General features: G+C 53.8%; 1 protein-coding gene and 1 long non-coding RNA gene across 3 annotated transcripts; one reads left to right on the top strand and one right to left on the bottom strand.

Annotated features, from left to right (window-relative positions):
- Positions 1-598: 598 nt before the first annotated feature.
- On the bottom strand, positions 599-3864 carry Nanos3 (nanos C2HC-type zinc finger 3). Of its 2 annotated transcripts, none has more exons than XM_052167197.1 (2): positions 3384-3864; positions 599-805 (listed from the first exon to the last, which is right to left on the bottom strand). In XM_052167197.1, the coding sequence occupies exons 1-2, from the start codon at positions 3862-3864 to the stop codon at positions 735-737; spliced, it is 552 nt and encodes a 183-aa protein (XP_052023157.1). In that variant the 3' UTR covers positions 599-734. The 2 variants fall into 2 exon arrangements, with proteins under 2 accessions (XP_052023157.1, XP_052023158.1); XM_052167198.1 differs by having other exon boundaries at positions 3408-3864.
- Positions 3865-14030: 10166 nt separating this feature from the next.
- LOC127671723 (uncharacterized) lies at positions 14031-17110 on the top strand. The gene is made up of 3 exons (XR_007974787.1): positions 14031-14278; positions 14587-14749; positions 16127-17110. It is a non-coding gene; the product is annotated as an uncharacterized LOC127671723 (long non-coding RNA).
- Positions 17111-20353: the final 3243 nt, after the last annotated feature.

Here is a 20353-nt window from a genome sequence, read left to right as displayed (position 1 = left end):
TGGTCTGGCTTTTGGAAGGAGCTGCTGTCCCAGTTCCACTCACAGACTCTAGGCTACTAAGGAGCCCTCCTGTTGCCTTCCTCCTCCCTGGCCAGCCTGGCTCCCTGGCACCCAGCCCACCCCAGGCCGGGAGCAGGAATGTGGGCTGAGGGTAAAGCCTCAGGCCAGGTTAATGAGCCCAGGAAATACTGTGCTCAGCTTTCCTGAAGGACAGCAGAGCTGAAGGAGGCAGACGTGTGTAATGAGCCACAAGGCGCAGCCTGTCTGCAGCACCCAAGGTGGTAGCTGTGTCTCTGGAGAGAGAGATTTGGTTTCCAGTCCCCTTAAGTCCTGTGTATCTTCAGTGTAAGAGGAGGCCCCCATTTTGCACATCAGTAGGCAGTAGGTGACTGGGAGTTTAAATATCCCACAGCTGACCTGATGGTGCCTGTTCCTGATTCAGTTCCCACAAGTACCCCAAGATTCAAAAAGCAGTTTGTCAGGTGGGAGGTGACAGAGTGAAGATGTGATCTGTAGAGTAGAGGTGTCCCTGCCCGCCAGATTCATACCACCTTGTCCCAAGACAGGCTCCACTCCTTAGCATTTATTGGACGCTGAGGCAACGCCACAAGCAGGGCCCGGGTGGGTAAGGTGAGACTGTGGTCAGCCTCATCCTAAGCAAGGTCCAGTCTCCAGCATGCCTGTGTCCAGACCCTGGGCAACGGGGCCACCACGGTCCTCCCCACTCCAAGCTCCTAGGCCGTAGTGGAGGGACAGCAGGAGGCCGAGGGTGAAGGTCCAGGGGGCTTCCTGCCACTTTTGGAACCTGGAAGTCAAAAGCAGAGGAGAGAAATGCTGAGTGCTTAGACGGGCTGATCCAGGGACCCATGGTGGCCATACCTGGGGCCACCCGGGCCGCTTCGCCCCCTGGTGGCCATACCTGGGGTTGTCCTCCTGAGACCCAGAGTTGGGCCACCAGGCTGCCAGGGACCTTACTTATATCCACCCAGAATTCAGTGCTCTCCTTGCTGTGACAGGATGCACCCTCAAATACTAGGAAAGTGTTCTGTTGCTTCAGAATTCAGAGACCATCACCTCTATGACTTCTCGTTGCCAGCTTGGGGGCCGAGTCCCTTAGACCTCACTGGAGGGATACAGCTGTGGGGCAGCATGCCAAAGGCCCTGGGTTCCATCCCCAGCCTCAGAGCAACAACATCAAACTAAAAGAGGCATTGTGGCTCATGTCTGTCCCCGCAACAGGGAGACAAAGTGGGTTCAAGTCCACTCAGAGGCCTCGGGGACACTGGCTTAAAAACACCACCACCACCAAACCAACCACTTGGCAGAATGGGATCGTCACCAGCATAACCTACCTCTAACTGGAGTTCCACTGCAAGGTTAAGGGAGACACCCCAGCCCAGAGCCGCCCTCCTCCCTGAGGAGCTCCCAGACTCCTCAGGGAGACAGCACACAGCCAACAACCAACCATGGCCGGCCAGACAGCCAGCAGTCTACCTGAGTCACCTTCAGTGCTCCACCCACAAACTTTCAGTTTTCCTTCTGTGGCCTCACAGAACTGAGGCTGCAGAGCTACTTAGGCATGCAAGCACCTGTCGCCCTGTGTTTTGTAGGGTGATACAGAGTAGCCTGAGCTACAAAATGAAGTGGTGTCTGGAAAACAACACTTAAAGATGAAAACAGAAACTGGCAGGTAAGAACACTAGCTCTTCCACAGAGGACCCACGCTGGGTCCCCAGCCACTCAGGCAGCAATAACATGTTCCAGGGTTTCACAGACCATCTTCTAGACTGTTCACAGGTGGTGCACACACATACATACATACACACACACACAAGCAAAACATCTACACACATGAAATAAAATTATCTGCATGTCTTATGGACTGGTAACATGGCTTAGTGGATATGAGGAAACTTGTGGCCAAGCCAGACCATTGTCCCAGTACCCACAAAATGGAAGTAAAGAACTGATTCCTGCAAATTCCTCTGTGTGTGTGTGTGCTTGCGTACATGTGCAAGTCCTACACACACATACACACACACACCTTAACTATAAAAACAGATTTAAGAGACAGGAAACACCAGGAGCCCTGCACTGGGGGCCACTGCCCAGCTGTAGACACTTGCATTTGAGATCCTGGCCCTACAGTCCATCAACATGGGAAACTTAAAACTTGACAGGGCTGGAAGGTCAGGATTAAGAGTGGTGACTGCCCTTCCAGAGGACTGGGAGTCAGTGCCTAGCACCCATACAGCTCCTAACCATCTATCATAGTTCCAGGGACCCCACACCCTCTTCTGAAGTGCACCGGCACAGACATACAGGCAAGCTACCCCATACATACAATCTTTAAAAACCTTGTAGTTTTAGGTGCTTAGGCCAAGCCTTGGAGGGTGGGACTTGCTCTGCATTTGTGGGGGAGATGGGGAGGCCCCCTCACCTTAACAATACTGACCCACCAAGCAAACTGTTGATAAGGTCCTACTGTAGTCTTCCCAGTCTAACTCCCGGCCCACCCGCCTTCCCTGCTGGGCCTCGAGGCCCAAGGCAGCGACCTTCCTGGGGCTCTAGAATCCCTTGGTCCTGGTTTGATGCTTCTCTTGCCCTATCCCACGTCCTATGACCCATGCACCCCTCCACCCCCATTTGTGTGTGTGGAGGTCAGAGAACAATCGGAAGTTGCTAGTTCTCTCCTACCACATGGATCTCAAGAACAAACTTGGGTATTCAGGGTTAGAGGCGGCTCCTCACTCACCGAGCCATCTCGCTGGCACCCCTAACTTATTTCTTATGCTACTGAAAGAGAAGCAAACTCTAGGTCTCATAAATGCTATACAGTAACTACAAACTTCCAAAAGTGACATCCAAAGATCCAATGATTTCTAGCCACCCTATAGCACAGACCCATACCCAGTCACACTTCCCACCCCTCACCCCCCAAACTGAAGGAATTTAAGGCTGCTAGAAGTTACCTTCTCCAGGAAGCCTTTCTGGGACCCCTCATCAGAGCTGAGTGCTCCCCTGTTCAGCACTATCTTAACAGCCATTCTCCTATCTACCTTCTTCACTGCTGACCCAGCAGCCAATGGTGAACAGACATGAAATATTACTTGGCAAATGGACAAATGGTGTCAGGATTCAGAAAGGGCTATGAGCTTCCTTCAAGTTTCACAACTCCTTACCCCCAGGTAGAATTAAAGATCACCATATACCCCACAATAGCTCTACAACCCTGTGCAACACAGCAAATGTACCCCGTTCCTGCTCTAAGCAATACACCTGCAGTTTTCTTAGTTTCTAAGACACTGGCATCAAACACACTTAAACACCCCAAAGAGCTGAGAGCCTAGAATAGGCCCTTCTCCATCCAACCCCTAAGCCACCTGCACAGCCTCCTGTATAGCCACCTGCTGCTGCTTCTCCTCCAGGGCGGTGGCCGGCATCCTGTGTCTTTCCCTTGTCAGTCCTGGTCAGCTTTTTGCCTGCAGAATTCCGGGTGGTGTAGCAATACACAGAAGTGTAGCCCTGGCCGGTGAGTGGGCAGAAGCGTCGAGTGTGTGCGTGCTCCTGAGTGGCTCCACACTGGGGACACACATAATCCCGCAGGATGGGACACAGCACCCTCCCTGCCTCATCCTTCAGGACGTGGGACTGATAGATGGCCCGGGACTCGCCATTGTGCTTGCAGAATGAACATAAGCGTTCGGGGGCTGCTGAGGATTTCTTGCTGGGTTGCTGGCTTGCTGAGCTTGGCTTGGGCTCTGGTTTGGGATCCAGCCTGACATCAGGCCCCTCTTCCTCATGCAGAGCCCCAACCAGTCTGGCCAGACCTAAGTAATCTGTCCAGAGATTGAAAGTCCCCATGGCTGGGCAGAGGAGCAGAGAAGAGCCAGGCCGGCTCCAACTTCCCTTCCACCCGAAGCGAAGCTCAGGATTCTCTGGCTGCTTTTCTTTGACTTTGAGGGGGTGTGAAAGGGTGGAGCAGAAAGGCTCTGGGGGGGTCCCTCATTGTCACTGGGGGCTTCTAACACACCTGCCCAGGGGGTGTATGGTGTTTGTGTGGGCTGAAGGTTAACCAGATGCAGACTGAGCCCTAGGCTTCCCCAGGGTCTCCTCCCCCTTCCTGTGGGAGGTCAACCCCTGCTGGCCTGTAAGTGAACAGCTAAGAATCCCGCTCCAGGGCCAAACACTAACAGGCGATTTACTAAATTTTTTTTCTTCTCCCCTAAGGCAGGGGGTGGGAGGTGGGGGTATCATGTGGCCTTTAGTTCTGGTAATGCAGCAATCCCAAAACCTAGGGAAGGAGGAGCATGGAGTTGGGCTGGAGGTGGGGAAATGACAACTGGGCCTCAAAGCTCTGGTTTCACTAAGGGACTTTCATGTCCTGGAAAACTTAGTCTTGAGGTGTGACTTAAAGGAAGGAAAGAAGGAAGAAAAGAGAAAAAGGGTGTAGGCACAGATAGAGTGGCGAGAAGAAAACAGAAGAGAGGTGGAGAACCTTTTCTGGGGCTGGAAAGTTCAAGGCTGGGGCAGAGTATGCCACGTAGGGACAGTAGGGACTGAAGGATGCCAGGAGAACCAGGAGGCCCGGTAAAGTATGCACCTCAGTCCTATGTCTAAACCAAACCGACTGCTTCTAGCTGGTAGAGGAAAAGTTTTGTTTTTGTTTTTGTAGATAGAAGGCAGAGGCAGAGACACCTAGGAGACTCTGGAGAGTGGACTTGACTAGCAGACTGGGCCAGGTCATATAAGGAAAGGGGAACAAGAAGAAAAAGAAAGAAAAGGAAAGAAAGAAAAGATAGGGGGAAAAAAAAGGCATGTAACCCAAATGGCTGGACTATATATGAATCGGAGAAGCTGAGGGAAGGGAAGGCCCAGCCTAGTTCCCTGCCTAGAGACGCTCAGGGTAGGGAGCACGGGGTGTCAGCCAGGAGGACGCTGTAAGGGAGGAACTGCGGGGTGCTGGGAGAACATGGCAGTCTGTGGCTTCAGCTTTGATAGAGGAATAGGCAAGAAGTGGAGTTCCCAACTCTTCCTCCTCCAGTTAGCTCAAGAGCCTCAAGGTTGGGGTCTAGAAATGCAGACGAGGGGAAAGGGCCCTGAAGACAGACGGACAAATCCAGCAGGTGCCAGCTCCCTTATCTGACACCTGTCAGTCAAAGCGGTTGCAGCCTGAGGTAAATGGAGGAACATGTGCGTGGTCCGGAGTCCCACTGCTAGGGTAGATTTCATCGCACTCGTCCATCACTGCCCATGTATCTGTCACATGTTCATCAAGCAATTCACCCACTCCAGAGCGTCACTGAGCAGACGCCATCCCCTCAGAGTCCCTAACCTCCAGGGTTTATCTCCCAATTCCAATCATCCCATCAAGGTCCCAGATACTCATTTTCCCAAGGGGAGCAAGTGACAGCCTGAATCTAAAGGGTTCTGTCCTCTTTCCCAATCCTGAGGCAGCTGTGTGGCCCAGCCACAGTGACATTCATCCCCCGGTGGGTCTGGCCTCCTCCTCACAACCCACCGACAACAATGAATGTTAATTGTGACCTTTGCTGTGGCCTGAGGCAGGGGGTGTTGCCCGGGGCTCCCCTGGGTCTACAAGGTGGGCATGGGGATGGGCATGGGGTAGACGGGTGGCAGTTCCAGGCCTCGGGGTCCACTCAACGGTCGATGGTTTGTCTGAGCTGCCCAAACTCACCGACAGGTTGAATGTTCCCCCAAACCCTTGGCAAGTTCTTGGATAACTGGAGTGGTGAGTAGGCCAGCCAGGTAGAGAGCATACGGGGTGAGAGAGACCGGGGTCCCTCTGACTCACAAATCGGCCATCAGTTTGTCTGCCTTTTTGGATACTCAGGAGAAGCAGGACAAAATACAGACCATAATATAAACAGACGCGGCCCCTGCACCGGGCGACGTGCTTTTCTCAAGGGACGCATCACGGCTGACATTTCTTTCAGCGCTCTGGAGTCTCAGGGCTGGAATGACTGTAGCAAGTTACAGACCAGCCAAAGCTAAGGAGCGAATTCCTGATGAGGGAATGTACGTGATTAAAAAGAAATAAATTCCTCCAAAGCAGTCCTGAGAGATGCAGATTCCCCTCACTGGTCAGTTGGAAAGACTGAGGCCAGAAGAACACCAAGCGGGGTGGGTTTCTAGCCACCACTCTAGGAAATCTGGTAGCCATCTGGTTCTGGCCTGGGCTAGGCATGGGGCAACTGAGCCGGGGGCGGTAAACAAGTTTCTTTAACACAATGTAACAGGGCTTCTCCCGCAAACTTGAGATAAACAAGGCTTTCAATACAATGTAGACTTTTCTGCCTTCCCATGGTCCCTAAACTTAGTTTGACCGTTTCTGAGCCCACCACTGCCCTTTCCAGGAGTGCTAACTTTTCCCTCCGAGCTCAAGATACCTCAGAGAAGTGACCCTCAAGGATCTCCTGAGGTCACACATGACAGATCAGAGACACTATGCTTGTGTGACACTCCTGCAGGGGTAGCACCAGCCTATGAGGTATCGAGCCACCACCGCAGACTTGCCCTCAGTTCAGGCCTCTGGCAGGGTCCCCTACAGCCCCCCCACAAGCCAGCCCTTCTAGAGCTGCCTCCAAACTCAACCACCGGAGAGCTTAGGTCCTACCACGTCTAGGACCTCAGTGGGTTCCAGGACAACCCAAGAAGTTCCCTAGAAGTTCAGTTCCTTCTGAGGTCCACTCCGACCTGCAAACCCAAACCAGGTCCCTGGCCCCAGCAAGACTCAGGAAGCACTCACTACTTCCTGGTAGAGCCCTCTCTGGCTTCCTCAGCTCAGGGTCCGGCAGACAGCTGGTCACATCCCCAGTCCCTCTTCCTGGCCACAGATTAAGAGGGCCTACGTGGGAAAGGCAGGGCTCCTGCTTTGGGAGCTCTAAACCCCGAGGAAATAAAGATCCATCTAGACTGGTCAGAGGAAGGTGAGCGGGGCACAGGGGCTTTGCAAAAGCCCACCACTGTAGCCCCTGGGAAGGGCCTGCTGCTTGTTCAGAACAGTTTTAGGGGGTTCCTGAAAGCTAAAATGGATGATTATGAGGCACACGGAGCACTCTGGGCAATGCGGGTCATCTTGCAAACACCCTCTTTTATTCTCTAAGTCCACTTTGCTTACTTCCCCTGCTGAACTCTGATTTTTTTTTTTTTTTTTTTTTTTTTTGTCCTTATATAATGGGAGGGGTCTGTTCGGGGTATTCCCAGCAGGACAGCCCGCCTGTGGGAGTCTGGCGGGGGGCGTGGCGTGGCGCAGGCGCCAGGCCCCACCCCCTCCTGTCTCTTTGTCTGCAGGCGTGGTGCGGGCTTCCCGCCCTCCGTGTCTGTCCGCTAGCCTGCCCTTTGTCAGCGGGGGTCGCCTGTCTGGGTCCGCCTGCACCCTCCCTGAGCGTCTGACCCTCTTCTTCCCCGTGCGACTCCGGGAGGTTGTAGGCCGTCAAGCCCCCTGGTGTGTGAGGATCACAGTCTTGACCTGAATTCCTGCAGCTGGGGGCTGATCGCTTACTTCCCGCCAAGTGTCTGTGGCCTAGAGTGCTTGGGCGGGCGGTCTGACTTTGAAGTCCCTTAGTGTAAGGGTGGGAAACTGTCTCCTCCCATCCCCCAACCCCAGGTCCTGAAGCAGGGGCTCCGCAGCGGGAAAGTTCTGCTTGGGAATGACCTAGGTGGGTCCTGCTCCAGTCTCTCTCCCAGCAGCTGGCTCACGTCCTAGAGGTCAGGTTGAGGTGAAATCTGAGGTGAAATGCCAATCCCAGCCAGATGGGGCTAGCTCTACATCAAGTAATAGACGGTTTAGTTGTCTGCTGTATTATGCCCTGTGGTCTGCAGCGTTCAGTGTGCAATGCCTGTGTGTAGGTCAGCTGGGCCAAAGGGGGAGAATAGGTAAGGCCTGGAAAACAGCCCATATTGGGGGGCTAGTGACAAGGCTGGGGGGAATCTCCATAGGGTCACAGGTTGGCTAGACTTCACCACCACCCCATACTCAGGACTTTCCCAGATATTCAGATACTTTAATGGGGGCACTCAGACAGGAGCTCCTGCATCCTACCCAGCCTATGCACAGTGGGTGGGCCAAAAGCCCAAAATTTCCAGGCTGGCTGGATGTGAGTGGGAGGGATCTGGCTTCTCCTAGGTCAGAAGCTATGACAAAGGGCTGATGGGAACTCCAGATACTCCTCTGAACTTGTTTAGCAGAGGCGCAGAGCGGTCCTGGGTATGCATCAAGGTGGGCTGTCTGCACACACTCATCCGTCTGCTAGATACACCTGTTAATGGATTGGAGGAGGGGTCTGCTCTAAACCACTCTGCTGCTAAAGGGAGCTTAGGAGGAGGGGAGGGGAGTCGGGGTATGTGCCAGTGTGTTAATGAATCTATGCCCATCCTGTGAGCTCCTGCATGTGTGATGTCAACACTGTAGGTGGGTGTGTCAAGCTCATTGTATCTAACCGGTCTCTCTGTGTGCACAGATGTATGTATGTATGGGTGTCAGCTTGTCAAGAGTAACTGGGTGACTACAGTCTGTCAGCCGATGAGGACAGCATCCCTCAGGCCCAGCCCCACTCAAATATCAGCTCTGCTAAGGCAGAGCAAGTCACAGGTGTGTCCCACGATAACTGCTCGGTAAGTTTTGCTGGACACAGTAGCTGTAGAACCTGTCACCTCTGTACCTGGTGGAAGCAGGCCAATCTTAAAGAAAGGAAGGAAGGAAGGGAGGGAGGAAGGAAGGAAGGAAGGAAGGAAGGAAGGAAGGAAGGAAGGAAAGAAGGAAGGAAGGGCAATGACTTTAATGGGAGTACTCAGGAGGCCGAGGCAGGCAGATCTCTGAATTTGAGGCCAACCTGGTCTATACATAGTGAGTTTCAGTCCAGACAGGGCTCTACATACTGAGACTCTGTTTTAGTAACAACAATAAAATATTGAGTTTTGACTCTGCCTCTGAATGTCCTTTCCCTGTGAGTCTATCTATGTATGCAAGTGACCTTTAGTGTCTTCAGGCATCCATGCACATAATGAAAGCATTAAGGTGACGGTGTGTAAGCATCATTGGGTTTTTTTTGTTGGTTTTGACTTTGGGCACCAAACCCCAGGGCCCTGTGTAATCAATGCCAGATCAGCACCGTACTTCCCCGTTAACAACAGACATCCCCAGCTCACTTCCGATTTTGATTTTTGCCAAGGTTTGTTTGCTATTTGAGATGGTGTTCCCCAATATACCCTTAACTGGCCTGGAACTCAGGATATATACCAGACTGTCCAGAAACTCAAAAATACCTGCTGGCTTCTGCTTCCCAAGTGGTGAGCTTAAAGCGGGCCTCCATCACACCTGGGCTCCATCACACCTGGGCTCCATCACACCTGGGCCTCCATCACACCTGGGCTCCATCACACCTGGGCCTCCATCAAACCTGGGCTCCATCACACCTGGGCCTCCATCACACCTGGGCCTCCATCACACCTGGGCTCCATCACACCTGGGCCTCCATCACACCTGGGCTCCATCACACCTGGGCTCCATCACACCTGGGCCTCCATCACACCTGGGCTCCATCACACCTGGGCTCCATCACACCTGGGCCTCCATCACACCTGGGCCTCCATCACACCTGGGCTCCATCACACCTGGGCTCCATCACACCTGGGCCTCCATCACACCTGGGCCTCCATCACACCTGGGCCTCCATCACGCCTGGGCCTCCATCACACCTGGGCTCCACTTTTTTTTTTACCTTTTTTCTTTTTTTTAAGACAGAGCCTCTAAATTGCCCAGGAAGACCTGAGGCTCACTCTGAAACTCACCTTCCCAAGGGCTAGGAGGACAGTCCTGTGCCACCAGGCCCAGATCCATAAGGAATCATGGCTTTATGAGTGACTGTGTCTATGTGTCACATGCACACCTGTGCTCCGGTGTCTCTGTGTGAGGATGGCTAGGACCTGCTTTGAGCTCATGAGTGGTGTCCTTATTTGGAAGTGTGTTTGCAAACGAAGTTACTACAGGAACCATCCTGCACCTGTGGTTGTCAGTTATTCTGGATGTGTGAGTGACCAGGTGAGGGTGGGCACTACCAGCGTGTCTCTACATTGTGCCACCCTCCGCTGGTGACTGTCCCTCTGCAGGGGTATTTTCTCAGCCTTTGTGGGTGCGGTGTATGCATGGGTGTCAGTGTTGTGGTTGACTGTGTGCTTAAGAAATAAGATTATTAATGGGATAGTGTGTGTCTGTGTCATGCCCGGTAGCTTTTAGGACTTTGATGACTTGAGACTAATTTTGGTTTGGCAAGTGCGGCTGTGAGCGGTGGGGGATGGGTGGGAAGGAAATGGGGGAACCCAAGTGTGATGGGGGTACTTTCTGAGCCCCCCAGTTAGCCCAAGAACTGGCTTCTGCAGCCCCCAACCCCAGCATGCATGCCCTCCGGGGCAAGGTCCCGGGGAAAGGCGCCCGGTCGCTTTAAAGCCAGAGCTCCTCAGCAGAGTGATCGGGGCCATCTTTCCTTTCTGCGGCCACTTTTGGAGGGTGGGATCCAGTCGGCAAACCTTGTCCCCCGCGATCGCCGTGCAGATGCGGTCCGTGCCCCGGGCGGGAGGCGGCCTCCCGCCCCGCGCCCCGAGAACAAAGCGCCCCGGTCGGCCCGGCCCAGGCGCTCGCGGCCGCGGCCGGGTGCAGGCGGCGTCCCGGGCCGCACGGTCGGGAACAATGGAGGCCTCGGCCGTGGCCGTGACCGGCAGGTGCGCCCCCCGCCCCGGCCCGCGCTCACCTCGTCTCCGCTGCCGCAGCGCCCTCCGCTCCGCCGGGGTCCGGGAGCCCACCCGGCTGCCCGCGCGGGAAGGGACCGAGCGGTTCGAACCCGCGGCCACGCGCCCGCGCCCCCGAGGCCCCCGCGCGGCACCGGCCGGTGGGTCCAGCTGCGGCCGTGCGCGCCCCGGGCCGCTGCAAGCCCTCGCGCTCCAGGCTGCAGCTCGAGGGGGACTCGGGGCGCGGGCAGGGACCTGGGCTGCACGCAGCCCTTCAGGCGCGGCGGGAGCACGCGCGCACAAAGGCACGCGGGCCACAGACAGGGAAGGTGCGCGGGGGGCCTTGGGGCGTACACCCGCCGGACGAAGGGGGTGGCGGCCACACACGTAGGGACACCTGGGAGCGGCAGACGCCTCTCTGAGGGACAGCACGGAATGTTCTTAGAACTGAATACGCCTAGCCAGAGCACAGGTCCACAGATCACACCCCACCATGTACACACAACCCAGGGCACAGGCTAGGAAAACGCGAAGATTACGGTACAGAACGCAGTTGGTGCGCTCGTCCACGCCGGTAACGCTGGATTCGGGAGGCTGAAGTAGGAGTATCGCGAGTCTAAGGCAGCCTGGAAAACAGAGTGAGTTTGAGACAAACCTGAGCTATAGGTTCCGTCTCAAAACAAACACAAAGCAAAAAGCATGTCCACCACGGGGACTATCAGATACAGCCTCCGGCACTCACAGCTAACCGGTACACAAGCACACACCTCAGCCTTCCATGGTTACAGAGGAGAAGCAGGGCCACAAGGTAGGCAGGCACACACACACACACACACACACACACACACACGCTCTTGTGCAAGCTCTTCCTGGGATAGGGTAAGAGGACTCCAGATCTGTCAGAGATGTATATGCAGAACCCCAAAGTGGAAGCTACCCCGAGCACCACACAGGAAGAGAGCACTGGCCCAGCCCCTCCAGAATCTTCACCCAGACCCCCCCCCCAAGTGCTCCCAAACATACCTAGCCCTGTACAGCCTCAGTTTAGACAAAGGTCAAACCAGCCCGGGGCTGAACAAACAGATTATACTCCATGCATGTATACCCCCACCGAGACCCGGAGCTGAAGACTTTAGCCCCCCTCCAACCCAGGCCATTACCTTCGGGTGGGGGGGGGGGCTGCAGCGCTGGGATCTTGGCCCTTGCCTGCCTTCCTGTTAACTCCTTACTTCAATCCTGCCTCAGTTTCTCCTTGATAGGTTTCCAGACATCCTCCTACTTAGAAAGACAAGCCTCAACTGGCCCAGGAAAATTCCCTCGGGTGCAGAGAAAGGCGTATGCAAGGAAATAAATGGGAATGCATTGTAATTTGGGGGTTGAGGGTGTGGCTCAAGTTGGTAGAGTGTTGAGCCAGCGCGCACAAGGAAAGGCCTGGGTTCCATCCTAGCACAGCATAAACGCGAATGCTGGTGCAGCACTCTGGAAATAGACGTAAGAAGATCAGATCAAGGTCGTCCCTGGCTGCACAGAGCTTGAGGCCAGACTGAGCCACATGAAACTCAGTCTCAAAGAAAAGAAAACACCAGCTAGGTGGTGACGCACACCTTTAGTCCCAGCATTGGAGAGGTGGGCGGATCTCTGAATTCTGAGGCCAGACAGGTCTACAGAGTGAGTTCTAGAACAGCCAGGGCTTCACTGAGAAATCCTATCCTGACAAAAACAAAACACTGGGGATGTAGAGATGGCTCAGCGGTTAAGAGCACTGTCTCCACTTCCATAGGTCCTGGGTTCAATCCCCAGCATCCATATGGTGGCTTATAACCATCTATAATGGGGTCTGATGCCCTCTTCTGGCGTGCATAAATAAGTCTTAAAACAACACATGTAATAGTAATTGGGCCTTCATAGATGAAGTCAGCTTTGTTTAATGCCTCCTCCTGTCCCTTTCCTGGCCCCCCTCCAGGAAGTCGAGGCTGACCTTGAATCTCTGCTCTGCCTCCACTTCCCAAGTGCTGGAATTACAGGCGTCGCTGCCCTGCTCAACCTGGGGGCGTGGCTTTGGAATACGTGGCGCCTCTTCACTCCTCGCCCTTTTCCTCAGTTTTGGAGAGTCAACCCTGGGACAGGTTCCTCAACTTCCTCTTGGATTTTCTCCCAGAGCTACAAAGATGGCATGTCAGAGTCAAACCAGCAAGGTCAGTGAAGGGGATATTGTCCTATTCACAGGTGGACCACTGAGTCTCAGAGAGGGAAGCCTTTGCCCTAGGCGTACGTACAGTCACAACAGCCAAGGATTCGGTTCTTCTGTCGCTTTCCCGGCTGGGGTTTCCTGCCTGCTTAGTGTCCTGTAGGGGGCAGCAGACTCCAGCGCTCTGTTTTCGGGTCAGGCTGCCCTACAGTGAGCTTTCCCTCCCTCTGCCTCGACCTCCCGCCCAGTCTGGGAAGTCCCCCTACCCTCCAGCGCTGAAATGATGAAAAGGCTCTTCCGGAATAACCCCACCCCATCCCTAGAAGTGACGTTGCTCCAGGCTCACTCTTAAGACCTCTCTCGGAACGTTTCTCTTCCTCCAGAATATGCAGGGGACCTAGGCAGGCGCCTATGCATTCTGGAACCGGTTAATGTCCGGAGAAAGACTTTCAGACTGCTTAGCCTAGGTTCCGGTTGGCATCCCCTCAGGAGCTCAGGACAGAAAGGGAGCAGCAGGCAAGCCCGTGCCTAGGTCACTGTCCCGAAGGCTCCCGTTCTTCCCGATTATGTCCTCTGAGCATCCCAGCCTTTGGGTCTTCGTGGGGACCCAAATATGACCGCCCCGAGCTTCAGCATCCTAGAGTCCCTGAGTTGGCAGCTCTGGGCGTCGCTCCCGGGTGCTCAAAAGCATGCGGCTCGCACGCTTAGAAAGCATCCGGGAAGTAACGGGCTGCTTTCTCTGCACCCCACGCGGGGCTCGGGCGTAGACGCGTAGGGCTAGAAGGAGTCTCGAGCCAGCTTCTGCCACCTGCGCTGTGTGCAGGATCGGCAGCACCATGCTCCCAGCTGCGGAGACCAAAAGCTTTAGAAAGGTGCAGCTGATTTTCAAGTTCGGTTTTCTGTTCCTGTGTATGCATCTCGAATCCTGCTTCCCTCCAGAGCCGTCACCGTGCCCCTCATATCATCTCTCTTGGACAAAGTCCATTCGCTACCTGCCTGTTCTTCTTGCCCTCTCCACCAGAGGGCGCTTGGACCACCCAGAACTGCTCCTCAGAACTAAACGCAAGGATTTGCACAGACCCCGCGGGCCCTCACTTCCTCCATTACCCACATCTCCCTCTGTCCTGCTGTCAGGCCTTAAGCTTGGCTAGCTTTCCGGGGAGCCCCGGAGGTCCTCTTGTCTCCCCGTCCCCAGACGGGATCACACACTTGGGCTACTGACACAGCTCTTAAGACTTTTCTTTTCTACAGTTTCCTTTCATTCCAGCACTCTGAGACAGACAAGTGTGAAGCCAGCCTGATGATCACAGAGCAAGCAAGTTCTAGGCGAGCCGCGGTTGCATGGTGAGACTCTTCAGACATTTTTTCCTCACATATGTATGTGTTCAGAGGACACCTTGCAAGAGCTACTTCTCCCCTTCCTCTCCGTGAAGTGAAGATGGGACTTGGGACACCAGGTGTCACCCCCCTTCTCCCCTTCTCTCCTTCCCCCCTTTCTCTCCATGCCCCCCCCCCCCCCGCCCCGTCTTGGCCACCCTTCCTCCCCTCTTGTCTCCTGTACCTGTGTATCTTCTACTCCAAGTCAAGGGTTTGCTTATGTTTTGTTTTGTTTTTCATGACCTGGGATCGAACCTTGGCCTCCCGCATGCTAGACAAGCTCTACCCTTGAGCTGGAGCCCCGGGGCCATCAGGGCAGGAACCATGGTCCTCTCAAAAGCTGTGCGTCCTTAACAGCAACTGCTAAGCCCTCACGATCCACAATCACCCTGGAATTGACAAACATGAAACCTGCCCTCAGCGCTGGGGCGGAGGCAGGTATGCAGCACATAGTTCTGTGAAGTTTGCTGCTCTGGGAGCTCTCGGGGCAGGAGGACGTGTGGGAAACAGACTGGAGGACTGAACAGCCAAGGAGGGACCGTGGCTGTGTGCACCGGGCTGCTGAGAGAGTGGGGGCTTGCGGAGGTGGGAGGACCGCTTTTAGAGACCTCCTTCCATCTTCTAGGTGTTGGGGTAATGAAGGGCATCAGGCAAATGGCCTTCCCCTCTGTGCCTTCTGTCAGCCGGGGAACAGACAAACGTGACAAAATAGACAAACATGTCTACTTTTTCTAGACAGGTGCATTGAGATACTATTTAATATATACTAAAATTTACACTTTCTTTAACACTAAGGTTATTTTCCTTCAGGGGGGGGAGTTGTTTTTTGTTTTTTGTTCCTTTGTTTTGATTTGTTTTATTGTTTTGTTTTTCAAAACAGGGTTTCTCTGTGTAGCCTTGGCTGTCCTGGAACTCACTCTGTAGACCAGACTGGACTCAAACTCACCTGCCTCTGTCTCATGAGTGCTGGGGTTAAAGGTGTGCACCACCACTGCCCAGCTTATTTTGCCTTTTAATTTTCATTTATTATTATTATTTTGGTATGTGTGTTTGTGTTCTCGTTTGTTTGTTTGTTGTTTGGATAGGGTTTCTCTGTGTTCTAGAACTCACTCTGTAGACCTGGCTGGCCTTGAACTCAGAGAGCAGCCTGCCTCTGCCTCCTGAGTGCTGGGATCAAAGGTGCGCGCCACCACCGAAGGGTTTATGTTCTTGAGAAAGTATTTTACTATGGGAGCCAGGCTTACCTCTAACTCCTGATCCTCTTTCCTGAACCCCTAAAATGTCCTGCTGAATTTCAAGCAATTGGTGATCACAAGGCCGTGGTAACAGGCCTAGGAAGCCCAGGCCGTGGGTCCCATCCGCCCTCCTGTGGCTCCGTGCTGCTGCCTCACATCCTGTCCTCACTGGAAACTTCAGTCTTGCTTCCTTGGGGATTTCGCTCCCTCCCTCCCTTCCTTCCGTGGGGGCGGGGATGGAATCCAGGGATTTACTGTGGCTACACCCTTTCATGTCAGGGCCTCTTGCCTAACAACTGCTCCATTTCACTTTCCACATAAAAACGCTGACACTGGGCGGTGGCGGTGCACGCCTTTAATCCCAGCACTTGGGAGGCAGAGGCAGGCGGACTTCTGAGTCCGAGGCCAGCCTGGTGTACAGAGTGAGTTCCAGGACAGCCAGGACTACACAGGGAAACCCTGTCTTGAAAAAAAACAAAAAAAAAAAAAAAAAAAAAGTGAGTTTTAGGCCAGCCTGGGAAACTTGGTTACAGCTTGTCTCAAAAGTTTCCTCTTTTCTTTTTTTTGTTTTTGTTTTCAGACAAGATTTTCTCTGTGTAGCTTTGGCTGTCCTGGAATTCCTCCCTACATAGGCCAGGCCTTGAACTCACAAAGATTCACCTGCCTCTGCCTTCCAAGTGCCGCCCTTAAAGCAACGTGCCACAACTTTCAAAAGCAGACATCTTTATGTGTACACGGAGAGGTACGCACAACTGAACACAGTGCCATGGTGGCCAGAGGGGGTATCGGGGCCCTTGGGGCTACTGTGAGCTGAAGATGCTGGGTGCTGGGGGCAGAGCTCCGTCTCTGTAAGAACAGTACTTGTTCTTACGCTGAGGCCTCACCAGCAACCAAATAAACTAATCAATAACACGAGCTGTGGTGATGCGCTGCCCATGGTGTATGCTCTGGTACATCTTGCCACTGATCTCCAGCTTGGTGCTGTGTGAGCTGCTTTTTAGTATTTTGGGGGTACAGCATGTCAAGGAACACAAGTGGGGAGCAGAGGGAGCTTTGGGGGGCCAGTTCTCTCTTCCCACCGGGTGGCACTGGGAATTCAGTGATGGCTTTTTCTTTTTGAGGCAGGGTCTTTCTGTGTAGCCCTGACTGGCCTAGAGCTTGGTATGGAGACCAGGCTGGCCTCAGAGTTACGGAGATTGGCTTGCCGCTGCTGGGATCAAAGGCGCGAAGCATCATGAATTTTACTTCCGTATAGCTTTTGTTTAAAACAGCTTCGTTGCCACCAGACCCAGTTTAAAAATACTTCAGTTGGGGCTGGAGACGTGACTCAGAGGTGAAGAGCGTGAGCAACCCTTCCAGAGGCCCTGAGTTCAACGCAGACAGACACAGAAACACTCCTCTCCACCCCTGCGCCCCCGCCCTTCTGTCTCTGTACCCAGCCTTCGCTGTCCGAGAACGCTCTATTAGACCAGGCTGGCCTTGAACTCACAGAGATCCACCTGCCTCTGCCTACCAAGTGGATTAAAAATGTGAGTTACAAGGCCCAGCCACCAACAAAACAAAAAACTCCCACCTTGATTAACTTTTCTCTTTCTAAATTCCGTTTGTTTGTTTGTTTGTTTGTTTGTTTAATATGTATGGGTGTTTTGCCTGTGTGCATGTCTAAGAAAACGACTGAGTCTCTGAAGCTGGAGTTACGGATGGTTCCGAGCAGCCGTGTGGGTGCTCTGGAAGCAGAGAGGCTGATGCCCTCTCCACGCTCCCCAGGGGGTCTCATTCTACATCCCTGGCAGGCTTGGCACTCAATGTGTAGATTAGGCTGGCTCTGAACAAAGGGAGAGCCGCTTGCCTGAGTCATAAAGTTATGTGCCCCCCTCCCCAGGCCCTGTGTACTGTGTCGTGTCTGAGAAGGTTCCAAGGTCTCAGGCTGGAGTGGTCCTGAAAAACAGGGAGATGCCTCCCTCCACCACCCGCTTTCCCTGCGGGCATTAGACAGCCTGACTCAATTAGCCTGTTGTGTGCGTGGGCTCTGAGAAAATGATCCTCTGCTGTCCTGGCAGTGACTCAGGGGCCAGGAAGCCCCCTCCGTGTGGATGCTACGCCATCGATGCTGACTTTTAACAAATGTGGCAGATAGCCATGCCCAGGCCAGACTCCTGGGGGCAGCCCACGGTGTCGTGGTCCCACAGCTAAGACCCGAGAGGGCCTTGGGGTTGGGTGGGGATGGGAGCTCTTCTCAAAGGTCCTTTGTAGGAGCGGCTGATGGGGGGAGGTGCCGGGGACCCCGCCCTGTGACTCAGCCTCATTGCTGGGCAATGACTCATGGCCAGGCCCCCTCCGGACGCCACCCGCAGCAGGTGCTGCTGGCTCCGGCTTTCACAAATGTCCTTTACAGTCATCTCCGCGGCACCTTCTCCTCCCAATGTCCCACACTCACTTCTGGGAGTGCCCACCTTGCTCTGACCGCTGTGAGTTGTGGGTGCAGCCATAGACGGCACCTGCACCCTGCCCCTCCTTGTGGCAATGGGCTGGGCTCTTGGGGTGTGCTAGCTAGCCTTTGACTACTTTCGATACATGGAACCAACCGGTCCGGAGGTAGTTTCTTCCTGTCTCCTTTAATAAGTGGAGAAACTGAGGCTGCAGAACTTTGTGCAGGCAAAAAGTGATCCGTGGAGGCACCAAAGCAGGTTACTCCTAAAAAGGAGGCCTCTACTTCACTCATGTCAAAGGTAAACTGAGGCAGCAGCCCAAAGCCCAGGCCTGCCCGGCTGCGCCCCCGCCGCAGTCCTCTCGTCGCCGCCAGCCCTGGGCCGCCGGCCAGCCCGCCCGGCGCCCGCCCGTCCGCGTCACGCCGCGATGAGTCACCTCCCGCCCCGCCCCCGCGCCAACAAACAGCGTGTTGCCCGGCAACGGCCGCCGCCAGCATCCTTCGGCCGGGGTTCGAGCCTCCAGTCCTGACAGGAGCCAGGCAGGGGTTGCGCCCCTAGTGATTTTCCCCAAGTCGGGGTTCAGATCAGGCCTGCAGTCCCGAGGTGCGCCGAAAGTTAAGGGAGACTTCTGTGTTCCGGTTCCGGCGTGAGAACAATCGAGTTCTCAAAGTAGACTCTCCCTCTGTGTGCCCGCGGAAAGGCGGATGGGAACTGGACCTCAAGGTCACCGCGGCTCTCCTAGAAGGAGCCTGCTTGGGCAGGGATTGCAGTCCAAAGTCTGCCACAGGAGCATTTCTATTTTTGCTAAACTTCCAGGTTCTAAGCAAGTGTTGGGCATCTGTCATTAACAAGTCCATTGTTCTTGTTTTTGCTTTTGAAGAGAGGTTAGACAGGATTTCTGTATTTCAGGCTAACCTGCAACTCACTATGTAGCCAAGGATGACTCCCAATTCCTGCCCCTCCCGCCTCCACCGGATTTGGGATTCCGCACGCACACAAGTCATTCTGTTTGGCTCATGGGCTAATGAATGTATTGTTGACTACATATCTGTGATGGGCCTGAACCTCCCTGGGTTGAATTGAGAGACAACCTTAAAGCATTGGTATCTCCTGAAGATGCAGGACAGAGTCCCAGGTAGGTGATTTGTGGAATCCTCTAGGGTGGGGCATGAAAGCCAAGACCACCCTGGAACTGGGTACTGCGTTTGAGCTCTGGACACAGTTAAAACCACCTCCTTCCCTGGGGAGACAGAGAGAGGGCTCTCTGAGAGCCAGCCTCAGTCCCTTCCTTCAGGCTCACAGAACCCCATAATAGTCGTCACACACCTGACAAAGAAGAGATGGCTCAGTACTTAGAGGCATTTGTTTTGTTTTGTTTTGTTTTGTTTTGTTTTGTTTTTTGTCTTTTTGAGACAGGGTTTCTCTATGTAGCCCTGAAACTCACTCTGTAGACCAGGCTGGCCTCAAGAAACTCAGAAATCTGTCTGCCTCTGCCTCCCAAGTGCTGGGACTAAAGGCGTGCTTCATCAACTGCCCGGCAACATTTGTTACTCTTACAGGGGGTCTGAGAACAGTTCCCTGCACTTAGGACTGGTGGCTCGCAGCTCCACTGCCAAGGGATGCCCCCTTCTGGCCTTTGAAGGAACTGCATGCATGTGCGCAAACTCCTGCCCACATAAGACACTCATAATCTTCATTTCTAAATTCTAGATGTATTCATTTGTGTGTTTTGCCTGTATGTATGTATGTATGTATGTATGTATGTATGTATGTATGTGAACCCTGTGTGGAAGTCAGAAGAGAATGCCTGGATCCCATGGAATTGGAATTACAGGCCAATGTGCTCCTAACCGGGAGCCATCTTTCTAGCATCACATATACTCAAAAAACCCAAACTTTTTAAAAGAAAAAAGAATTGAAAAGATATTCAGCTACACCCATGATGGTATATGCCTGTGATCCTGTCACTCTGGGAGGCAGAGGCAGGAGGACTGCTTCAAGTTTAAGGCCAGCCTTAGCTGTCTAGTGAGTTACATCAAGCCCAGCCTACACAGCAAAATCTTAATTTCTACTTCTAATAAAAAGTAGTGTTTAGTCATCGCGGTGCTCACCTGTGACCTCAGAGTCTGGGAGGCCCAGGCAGGGCTGGCAGAGGGCTCTCTTGGTATGCACACAGCCTTGTGTGCTGTGCCTGTAGATGCAGTCAGGAGATGGAGACAGGAGGTCAGAAGTTCAAGATTATCCCTGTCCGAGGCTAGCCTGGGGTACTTGAGAAATCCTGCCTCAAAACATCCCACAACGCTCAAAAACAAGCATTACAATAAAAGCCTGGTAGCCACCAGGGCAGAAGTGTGACAAGCAGTGGGGCTGAGGAGAGT

The sequence above is a fragment of the Apodemus sylvaticus genome, chromosome 21 (assembly GCF_947179515.1).
Source record: "Apodemus sylvaticus chromosome 21, mApoSyl1.1, whole genome shotgun sequence".
Taxonomy (NCBI): Eukaryota; Metazoa; Chordata; class Mammalia; order Rodentia; family Muridae; genus Apodemus; species Apodemus sylvaticus.
This window is presented reverse-complemented; position numbering and strand designations above follow the sequence as displayed.

Bases quoted from the DNA above. Each gene is read 5' to 3' on its own strand.
- Nanos3 (XM_052167197.1), bottom strand. From the start codon at position 3,864: ATGGGGACTTTCAATCTCTGGACAGATTACTTAGGTCTGGCCAGACTG. The intron at 806-3,383 runs GTGGCTTAGGGG...TTTGACTTCCAG, and splicing joins CTATACAGGAGGCTGTGCAG to GTTCCAAAAGTGGCAGGAAG.